Source organism: Cervus canadensis, chromosome 2, assembly GCF_019320065.1.
Source record: "Cervus canadensis isolate Bull #8, Minnesota chromosome 2, ASM1932006v1, whole genome shotgun sequence".
Lineage (NCBI taxonomy): Eukaryota > Metazoa > Chordata > Mammalia > Artiodactyla > Cervidae > Cervus > Cervus canadensis.
In genome coordinates this window covers 14,672,705-14,683,196 of record NC_057387.1, presented here as the reverse complement: position 1 = coordinate 14,683,196, position 10,492 = coordinate 14,672,705, and the positions used below count along the sequence as shown (strand labels likewise).

The window sequence follows — 10,492 nt, the reverse complement described above, 5'->3', positions numbered from 1 at the left end:
GGGCAGTGAAGCTGCTACGAAGGCGTCCTGACCCAGGGCCGGGTGGAGGCGCGACTCCCAAGCCGGTCGGACCGGGCCTTGGCTCCCATCCTGCAAGCAGCCTGAAGTGGCTGTGCAGAGCAGGATGAGCAGTGCGGCAGTCGGACTCAAGGGCTGGATCCACACTTCTTTGGAACCCGGCGCGCTGTGGGGGTGGAGCCCTTCCAGGGGCGGGGCCTCGAGGCGGGGCCTGGCTCTGGCCGTGTGGGAGGAGCCTGGGAGGGGCCTGTGGCTGCGCCTGGCTGCGAGGTGCGAGAAGCTGACCCGGCAGCCGCGGCTCCTCGGCGCCCGGCCCAGCACCTGCTGCCCTCGCCCGGCCCCGGGCGGCGCTGCCATGCGCCTGGCGCTGCTCTGGGCCCTGGGGCTCCTGGGCGCGGGCAGCCCACTGCCCTCCCGGCCGCTCCCAGATATAGGTGAGTGCCTGGCCAGAAGTGGGCCGGGGGTCGCCCTGGGAGGACGCGCGGGGAAGTCGGGAGACCCTGGGGTCCTGGGGTCGGCCGGAGACCCCGAGAGACCCCATTCAGAGCACAGCCTACCCTCGTCTGATGTTCTGGGCCGAGGACCCGGCGACGGGGCGATGGAGTGGGAAGGGAAGGTGGAGGGATGCCGGCGCCCCTGGGCCGGTCATCCTCTGCAGGGTCCCCGCGGACACTTTCAGGCTCCGGGACCGGGCACCGCGGGGCCTGGCCCAGCACCCCCTCAGGATCGCGGTAGTGGGGCTCTGCTCCCCGGGACTGACGTCTTCGCTCCTCTGGGGCCTAGTTGATCGTTCCACCCGGTGCCAGGGCGCCGAGTAGGCACGGCTCCTAGGGTTTGGTGAAGAGGATACTTCCCGGCCCCTCATCCCAGGCCTGAGAGGCCGGCACCCCTCACCCTGGTGCTGATCCCACCAGAAAGCTCGCCGAGCGGGAGGGGGCCCGGGAGGAGCCAGGAATGGGAGAGTTGGCCAGGAAAGAAGCTGGGACACCAACCCCTCCTTGGAACTTTCACTTCCCGCTGCTGTCTTGGGCTGGGGGCCGAGAGGGCAGGCGGGGGTGGAGTGTCCGGAGGAGAGAGGGCCACTTGGGAGGGGGGGACTCCGGGAGGAAGCAGAGGCTTGGGGAGCGGGTGTGCCTAACTGGGCATGAGGGGTATTTAGGGAGGGGGGTGTTTGCAATGCTCACCCAGAAATGGGCGTTCCCAGCATCTCTGATGTGAGGAAAGGGAGGGTGAGTGGGCACTGGGCCACAAGGCTTCGCCCAGTCCTGAGAGGGGGCGTTCCTGGGGAGTAGGGGGTTGGGAGGGAGTGGGAACAGGGGGAGGGTCCCTGTGAGAACCTGGGATTGGTCTGAGGGGGACAGGGAAGGACAACAGGCTGGGCATGCTGAACTTCTTTCTCTGGGGACTTGTGGATGGGTTGGTGGGATGAAAGGAAAAAACTGGAGAGAAGCCCCCACCCTCTAGTATTCTCCCTGAAGTCCCAGAATGCAGTGTAGGAGCCCTTCAAGCAGAGAAGGGCCTTGATGGGTTGGGAGCCAGGTGGGTCAGAGGGCAGCAGCCACCTCCAGCCCTGGCGCTGATTCTCTCCACTCTTTTGGGGTGTCCTGGGAACCCTGCAGGTGTCACTAAGGAGACGCAGGCGAGGCCAGAGAGGGTCCAGAAACGACCTCTGGAGCCCCGGATCCTTCGGGACAACCTCACACTCAGCCAAGCAGCGGTGCTTCAGGTGAGCCTCTCTCTCCCCTCAAAGAAATACGTTTGCACCCCCCACCACCCTGAGTAACCAGGTGTCTCCAGGCAGAGGCAGGCCGAGAGCGGGTGAGTGCACTTCGCAGCAGCATGGCCATCCCTGGCCTGCTGCCTCTCCCTGCCCACCCCAGCACCTGGCTTCACTTATCTCCCTCTCCCGTCTACACACACATCTGTCTGCCTCAGCCCCACCCAAGTCGTCCATCTCCACTGAGGCCAAACTTGCTCTCTTGGTCTCCTGTGGTCGGTTCTCTCGGTGGGGGGACTTGGAGAGGGTCGGGCCCCACCAGACACCCTCCCCTCCCAATTCTAAAGCTGAGTCAGAGGAAGGGCTGGGGCCTGCACTGGGCCCTCCATGATGCTTCCTCTCTGGGCAGGAAGCCGAGAAGGGGCGGCTCAGATACCTTCCTTGACCTCCCCACACAACCCCCCAGAACAATGCCCCAGGCCAGGCAGGGCTTCCTGGCCCCTCCCTCGGGATCCCCCCACCAATGATCTAATCGTCGGTGCTCTCCTAAGGGCCTGAGGTTTTCTGGTTAGAGAAGATAGGAGTTACAAACAGGGCCAGGGAGGTGACATGCCCTCTGGTGCCCACAGACCAGTCTGCCTGAGGCTTTGCGGATCAAACTGGAATTGGATGGTGAGAGTCATATCCTGGAGCTGCTGCAGAATAGGTAATAATGATAGCAGTAATGTTACTAATAACACGACTAACAACTCACAGCATCTACGAGGTGGTACTACGATGTGGTACTTAGGTACCAAGAGCCTGAATGCACTAAATCTTCATAACAACCTCTATCAAGTAGATACTATTCTGTATCATTATTGGCCTCATAGGTGAAGAAGTCAAGGCACAGAGACGTTAAATAACTCCCCCAAGGTCACACAGCTGGTGGGTGCTAAAGACTAGATTGGAACCCAGATAGCCTGGGCTTGTAGCCAGTCTATGGCCCAACCACCATATTCTGCTACTCGAGGGGAAGCAGGAAGGTCGGGGGGATTGCCTAGCCCCCAGCCGCCCCTCTACCCCCTCCAGGCCTCAAGCTGTCACTGCACCATCCTAAGAGGCAGCTGACCCTGCCCTCCTTTTTCTTCGTTCCGCAGGGAGCTAGTCTCAGGCCGCCCAACCCTGGTGTGGTACCAGCCTGATGGCACCCGGGTGGTCAGTGAGGGACATACCCTGGTGAGTCAGGCCATCTTGTGCCCCGTTTCTGGCCCGAGGGGATAACGGAAGGGGCAACTGGAAGGTGCCATCCCTAGAGGATGGGAGGACACTGCATATCCTCACCAACAAGCTAGCCTCCTGGCTCAGATCTGGCCTGGCCTTCAGGTCAGCACTCATGTTTCTCTGCTGTAGGAGAACTGCTGCTACGAGGGGAGAGTGCATGGCCACGCCCACTCCTGGGTCTCTCTCTGCACCTGCTCTGGGCTCAGGTACAAGGGGTCTAATCCATGAAGGTGGAGAAAGTGAGGGTAAACGAGGTACAGAGCTGGTAAGCTTTCTGACTTCCTGCATCTTTGCATAGGGGCTTAGTGATCCTGTCCCCAGAGAGAAGCTACTCCGTGGAGCTGGGGCCTGGGGACCTTCAGGGTCCCCCAGTCATCTCCCGGATCCAAGACCTCCTCCTGCCACGCCACACTTGTGCCCTGAGCTGGCCTGCATCTGTGCTCACTCAGGCTCTACCGGAGCACCCCCTGGGACAGCGTCACACTCACCGGGTGAGGAGGAAAGGCAGGAGGGCTGGGCTTCTGTTGTCCCCGGGGTTGGCCCCCTGGTCCTCAGAACTATTGGCTCATAGTAACGACAGTTCCTGCTCATGGAGCGATTTCGCAGTACCAGGCACTTTGTAAACATTAACTCCTTCACTCACCCCAGCAACCCTGGGGGGTAGGTGCTATCCATAGCTCTGTTTTAGTGAGAAAACTGGCTCTAAGAGGTTAAGTGACTTGGTCAAGGCCATTCAACTAATACATGGTATTTCCAGGATTTGGATGCAGGCACTTGACTCAAACCCTTCATCTGTCTTGTGATCCAAATGCAGAGAGCTCTCACTTGGATATAGCAAATACATAGTTACTGATCATCAAGCAGTAAGAACTCAATTTATTCAATGGGGATAATGGAACTACTTACCTTATAGGATTACTGTGAAGATTAAATGTATCCACATACATATATATATGTATGTAAATGCTTAGAACTCCAATCTGTCTGGCATATGTTAAGTATTTGATGGTGTCAGCTTTTTTTTTTTTTTTTCCTAATTTGGAAAAAGCACTGAATTTGAAGCCAGAAAAGTAGGGCTCTACTCCCAGCTTCATAACCTATTCTTAGTCCACTTGGGCAAGTCCCCGGCCTCCCAGGTTCTCCGTGGTTCTCTGTAAAATGGACTCTTCACTCTCTCCACTTTGACCACACAGGGTGGGTGTGGACACAGCCTGGCCAGTTGGGCGTGGCTGTGGGTGGTGACCAGTGGGTGTGTCTGATGCTCCTTCCTCTTGTCCACAGTGGAGGCGGGACGTGGTGACAGAGACCAAGATTGTTGAGCTGGTGATTGTGGCTGACCATTCCGAGGTGAGCTGGCCGGCCCCTGGCTGCCCTCCCCTGACCTCTGCCAGCCGTGCTACTTTCCTGGTCACCTCTCTTGACCCGCAGGTCCAGAGGCACCGGGACTTCCAGAGCCTACTGAACCGCACCCTGGAAGTGGCCCTCCTCCTGGACACAGTGAGTATCAGGCCTGACAGCATCCTGATGGCCCCCAACCTTGGGAACCCCTCTCCTGAGTCCCAGTTCTCTTCCAGTTCTTCAGGCCTATGAATGTCCGGGTGGCACTAGTGGGCCTGGAGGCCTGGACCCAGCACGACCTGATAGAGATAAGCCAGAACCCAGGTCTCACATTAGACAGCTTCCTCCACTGGCGCCGGACAAACCTGCTGCCTCGGTTGCCCCACGACAGTGCCCAGCTGGTGACGTAAGACACCCCCCCAGGATCAGCCAGCAGGGTCTGGCTCTGCCTTGGCCTGGCCAATTTCATACCCCAACTCCCTCCCTGAGGGCCTGAAGCTCTGGCCACTTTTACTTTGGAGCCCTGACCTTTGACCTCTCAATCCCACAGTGCCACTTCATTCTCTGGGCCCACGGTGGGCATGGCCATTCAGAACTCCATCTGTTCTCCTGAGTTTTCAGGAGGTGTGAACATGGTGAGTTATGTCCACATCGCCTCCCCATTCCCCATCCAAGTCCTACAGCTGTGGTACCATATATTCACTGAAACCCCCAGCAGAGTTACCAACCCCAAGCTGAGGGTATAGAGGGCAGGGGTGCATGGAAGGTGCCCCTCGCCTATGGCCAGCTCATCATGTCTTCACCTAGAAGCTCTGCCCATTTCTTGGGGGGGGTAGACAGCTGAGGCCCAAAGGACCTTGGTGCTCTCCCAGGGCCATACAGTGAGATATGGGGAACAGAGCTGAGCTAGAGCCCAGGTTTCCTACCACCCAGGCCTGGGCTCTCCTCCTGGTTTAGAAGCACTTAAGGAGGGAGGCGGGAACTGCTCAGGGTCCAAGAGGTCAGATGAAGAGAGAACAGGAGCAATCAGGCTGGTGCTCGACCTGGGCTATCCCCTCCCCAATGACAGGACCACTCCACGAGCATCCTGGGAGTCGCCTCCTCAATAGCCCACGAGCTGGGACACAGCCTGGGCCTGGGCCATGACTCCCCTGGGAATAGCTGCCCCTGTCCGGGTCCAGCCCCAGCCAAGAGCTGCATCATGGAGGCCTCCACAGAGTGAGTAACTGCAGGATGGAGAGGGAAGGGGGCAGGGGGAGGTCCGCAGCCCCAACCTCCTTGCTGTCATCCCCAGCTTCCTGCCAGGCTTGAACTTCAGCAACTGCAGCCGACAGGCCCTGGAGAAAGCCCTCCTGGGTGGAATGGGCAGCTGCCTCTTTGAACGGCTGTCCGATCTGCCTTCTATGGCCAGTGTCTGCGGAAATATGTTGGTGGAGCCCGGCGAGCAGTGTGACTGTGGCTTCCCAGATGTAAGCCCCTCCCCCAGAGCTGTGCCCTCACCCTGGCTCATCGGCTGTCTCTAAGCCCCCAGAGCCCCGCTCCCCACCTGCCTGTCTGTGGGGACAGCAGGCAGGCTGTCCAGCTCTAGCTCTCATCCGTCGTGCACAGGCCTAGGGTTCAGGCTCCAGGGGGCGGTTGGGGTAGGGTCCCAGGCCAGCCCGCTCTGATGCCTGGCCTTCTGTGCCCTTCCCTACAGGACTGCACTGATCCCTGCTGTGACTACTTCACCTGCCAGCTGAGGCCAGGGGCCCAGTGCGCATCTGATGGACTCTGTTGTCACAATTGCCAGGTGAGCCCAGACTGGACCGGCCACCCAGAGCCCACCTGCCAGGGGCCAGGGTGGAAAAGGTCATCCTAACTCCCAGGGCCTGGCTGGATTTGCCCCCAACCCCACACTGACATTCACCCACCCTCCACAGCTGCGTCCAGCTGGCTGGAAGTGCCGCCCCACCAGAGGTGAATGCGACTTACCCGAGTTCTGCCCCGGAGACAGTTCCCAGTGCCCCCCAGATGTCAGCATGGGGGACGGTGAGCCATGTGCTGGCGGACAGGCTGTGTGCATGCTAGGACGTTGTGCCTCCTATGCCCAGCAGTGCCAGGCTCTCTGGGGGCCTGGGGCCAAGCCCGCCGCACCGCTCTGCCTCCTTACTGCCAATACTAGAGGGGACGCCTTTGGGAGCTGTGGGCGCAACCCTGATGGCAGTTATGTGTCCTGTGCCTCTCGGTAAGTGAGGGAACCTGGCTCCTCCTCTAGTCTGTGGGCATCTTGGCTCCACCACACTGACCCTGCACCTCCTCCCTCACCCCAGAGATGCCATGTGCGGGCAACTCCAGTGCCAGGGCGGGAGGGCCCAGCCTCTGCTGGGCTCAGCCCGGGATCTTCGCTGGGAGATGCTGGAAGCCAACGGGACCCAGCTGAAGTTGAACTGCAGCTGGGTACACCTGGACCTGGGCAACGACGTGGCCCAGCCCCTCTTGACTCTGCCTGGCACAGCCTGTGGCCCTGGCCTGGTGAGTAGCCTCGGTGGGCAGGGCCAGGTGGGGAAGGATGTCTGAACTGCTGTGAGCAGTGCCCAGGCCTCATTAGCCACCAGTGCAAACAGTGCAGGCTCTGAGGGGAGTTCAGATTCTCACTTCAGATGGAGCAGAGTCCTGTGGTCCTGTGAGCCTTGGTGTCCCCATCTGTAAAAGTGTGCTGGGCCTCGGCCTCCCAGTGCCAGTAAAGCGTGTGAGAGGGTGATCTTTGCTCTTCTCTCCCCACTGGGCAGGTGTGTGTTGAGCAGCAGTGCCAGCCAGTAGAGGTCCTGGGAGCACAGGAATGTCGAAGGAGATGCCATGGGCATGGGGTGAGCTGGCATGGGGGGAGATGAAGGGGGAGCAGGGAGCCTCTGGGAAGGAAAATAATGGTGGGCTTTGCAAACAGACACACCTGGGTTCTAATCCTCGCTCTACCATGTCTTAACTGTGGGACCCCCGGCAGGTTATTAACCTCTCTGAGCTCAGTTCCTCATCTAACTAATGGGCATAATAGTAGTACCCACTTCCTGGGGCACACGAGGTGAGTACAACACTAGCTTCTGGCACAATGGCCGGCAGATAGAAGGCACTCACAGTGTGAGTTCAATCTAATTTCCTCTGCTGCTGGCGCCGATCGAGTCCCTCTCTCCAGAGCGGTGGCACCTTCTACCTCCTCATCCTCAGCATGCCCAGCCGTGGACATCTGAGATCCTGAAAAGCTGGGGACAGGGAAACATGGCCCCAGAGGGCCCAGCTCCTCACTGTCCAACCTGTGCATCCTAGGTCTGCGACAGCAACAGACGCTGCCACTGTGAGGACGGCTGGGCACCCCCAGACTGCGCCACCCACATCAGAGGTAGCACGGCGTGGGGCACAGGGGCAGCTGAGAGGGCGTCCTTCATCACCCCTCTTTTCCTGATCCCTTCACTGCTGGTTCCTTGCCTCCCTGTGACCCCTGACCCTTTCACTTCACGATCACCTGATCTCACCCACAGCAACCAGCTCCCTGACCACAGGGCTGCCCCTCAGCCTCCTGTTGTTGCTGGTCCTGGTGCTCCTTGGTGCCAGCTACTGGCACCGTGCCCGCCTGCGCCAACGACTCTGCCAGCTCAAAGGACCCAGCTGCCAATACAGGTACCAGCCTCCCTGTTACCAACTCTCTCAACATCTCTGTTAAGGACCACAGCTCTGAAGCCCTGCCCCCACCCTCTGGGCAGCCCCCAGACCACACCCCATACCAGCCCCTTCCCTACTTGTGCCCCATAACTCTTCACCTCACGTGTAGACCCAGATGGGGCAACTGCGGTGCTAGGACCATTTCTCTCCAGGAGCCCCAGGGCTGGATATGTAGGGCCATCCGTCAGGCTGATCAGCTTCCCCTCCTCACCTCTGATTTGGCCTAAACCATGCTCCAAGGGGCCACAAAGAATTAACCCGATTCAAGGGCTTCCTATGGGCACAAAATGGTCTGAGGCTGGGTCCTCACCCTCCTTGCCTTTCTCCATGCTCAGGGCAGCTCAGTCTGGTCCCCCAGAACGCCCAGGACCCCCACAGAGGGCCCTGCTGATGCCAGGTGCCAAGGTAAGTCTGTATGCCAGAGCAGAGAGGGCCCCGACCCAGGCAGGAATCCAGCTTGGGTGGGGGTGTCCAAGGCTCTGGACTCAGAGAAAGACTTGTATCGCCCATGAGTCAGTCATTGGAGTCAGGGCCAGCCCTCCCCGCACCTCCCCTGGCTGCAGGCTGAGAAACAGTCCAGTCTGGACTGGGGCGGGGCAATCACCTAGAGGAAGGAGTGCTGAGCTCTGCGAGCTGGCCAAGCCCGTGGCTTTCAAAGGTGGGTCTCCCTGTGCTCCCAGCAGTGGTGCCCCAGGAGGGCACGAGGGGGTGCTCAGAGTGGGCTTCAGTGTGCCAGGACCTGATGAGGCCCAGGCCACCAAGTGTAGAAGGGCTGGTGAGTGCCTCTGCCCTGAGCCCCCTGGATCTGATGACAGGAGTGCATGTGTGGAGGTGGTCTGCATGCCTACTCCACCACTTGTCACCCTCTCTGCATGCAATTGAATAACTGCATGCATGCACAGCCCCCACTGCCCCTGGGGCCCTGGCTGCCCATCCCTGAGCACTAACACCTCTCTGCCCACATCTGTCTCTCTGCTCCCTCCCGGCCCCCTGCCTGTCTGCTCCTCCTGCTCTCTCAGCAGGCTAGTGCTCTTGGCTTCCCGGCCCCTCCTTCCAGGCCGCTGCCTCCTGACCCTGTGCCCAAGAGACTCCAGGTAAATCTGGGCCAGGCCCGGCCCTGGCCCAGGGCAGGTGGGAGGCTTGGTGCCCAACCGCAGCTCTCATCCCTGTTCCCTGCCAGTAGTACTCGTCATTAGGGGACCAGGGTGCCCTCAGCCTTCAGACACTCTGAGCCCCAGAAGCAGCAAAGGGTGAGCCGTCTGCCTTGGTTTCTACCACCATCTAGTGGTCAGTGGTGGGACTGCAGTTGGCCAGGGACACCCCCAGTGACCCACACCTCTCTCCCCTGAGGCCTCTCCCGGCATGCACTCAAGCCCCATGCGCATGTCCCAGTTCTCTCCTGCCCCCTGGCTGACTTTGCATGTTGACCTGAACCCCTGGGGCGACCCGTCGCATGTCCACTGCCCCTGGCTGTGCTCTCATAGTCACCGCCCCTCTCTCTGTTCAGGCTGAGCTGGCAGACCGACCCAATCCCCCCACCCGCCCTCTGCCCGCTGACCCGGTGGTGAGGCGCCCAAAGGTAACCGTGGGGGGAGAGAAGGGCACAGCCTCTCCCCCCACCCAGGGCTGTGGTGCTGGTGGCAAGACGCCCTCTGTGCCTGAGGCCACATACCCCAGTGGCATCTTTAATGGTGACAGGTTCGTTTGGAGACACAGGTGACCCATGATGCCACCTCTCAAGCTGGTGCTCCCCAGCATCAGTGCGTCAGAGGTGAACAACATGATACGCTCTCCCAAGCTGGCCTTCTCTCTCTCAGTCACAGGGGCCCACCAAGCCCCCACCCCCGAGAAAGCCACTGCCTGCTGACCCTCACGGCCGGCGCCCTTCTGGTGACCTGCCTGGCCCTGGAGCTGGAATCTCGCCCCCAGTGGTACCCTCCAGGTAGGAGAGGAGAGGAGAGGCGCGGAGGATGGGTGGATTGGGCTAGTGGTCTGGGAAAACAGCACCTCTGACCTTTTTTCTTGGCTTTCCACATCCCAGGCCTGCGCCGCCGCCCCCAGCAGCGTCCTCGCTCTACCTCTAACTTCTCCTGAGGTTCTGCTGCCTCCAGCCTGGACTTAGGACGTCAATAGGCAGACCTGACCCCTGAAGCCCCCGACGGTGACTGAAGGAGCTGGAGCCTGGACGCTGTGGAGCAGGAGTCTTAAGACACCGGGTACCTCCACTTGCTGTCAAACAGCACTCTGGGGACCGGCCCACTCCGCGGCATCTGGGGGTTGGGGAGGGTCTGGGAGCTGGACGGAGCTGAAGGAAGTGCGCACAGCCTGTCTGCTGACTTACAATAAAAGTGAGGTCTTGGGAGCACGCCTTCAAGTTTGTCTGCTTCGGGAAGGAGGGTCTCCCCTGTTGCGATTCCAGGTCTGGCCGCCAGGAGACGCTGCCGCCTCAGACGAAGACAGGAT

General features: G+C 60.2%; 1 protein-coding gene across 10 annotated transcripts; it reads left to right on the top strand.

Annotated features, from left to right (window-relative positions):
- Nucleotides 1-265: 265 nt before the first annotated feature.
- On the top strand, nt 266-10,391 carry ADAM15 (ADAM metallopeptidase domain 15). Of its 10 annotated transcripts, none has more exons than XM_043454838.1 (23): nt 266-452; nt 1,638-1,744; nt 2,365-2,441; nt 2,875-2,953; nt 3,128-3,204; nt 3,297-3,489; nt 4,280-4,345; nt 4,427-4,495; nt 4,573-4,742; nt 4,887-4,971; nt 5,406-5,554; nt 5,631-5,805; nt 6,033-6,125; nt 6,256-6,560; nt 6,646-6,847; nt 7,105-7,182; nt 7,637-7,709; nt 7,849-7,987; nt 8,365-8,434; nt 9,052-9,123; nt 9,537-9,608; nt 9,847-9,971; nt 10,071-10,391. In XM_043454838.1, exons 1-23 carry the CDS (start codon nt 374-376, stop codon nt 10,111-10,113), a joined length of 2,598 nt encoding a protein of 865 aa, XP_043310773.1. In that variant the 5' UTR covers nt 266-373; the 3' UTR covers nt 10,114-10,391. The 10 variants fall into 10 exon arrangements, with proteins under 10 accessions (XP_043310773.1, XP_043310749.1, XP_043310765.1 ...); XM_043454814.1 differs by having other exon boundaries at nt 9,728-9,971; XM_043454830.1 differs by having other exon boundaries at nt 9,049-9,123.
- Nucleotides 10,392-10,492: the final 101 nt, after the last annotated feature.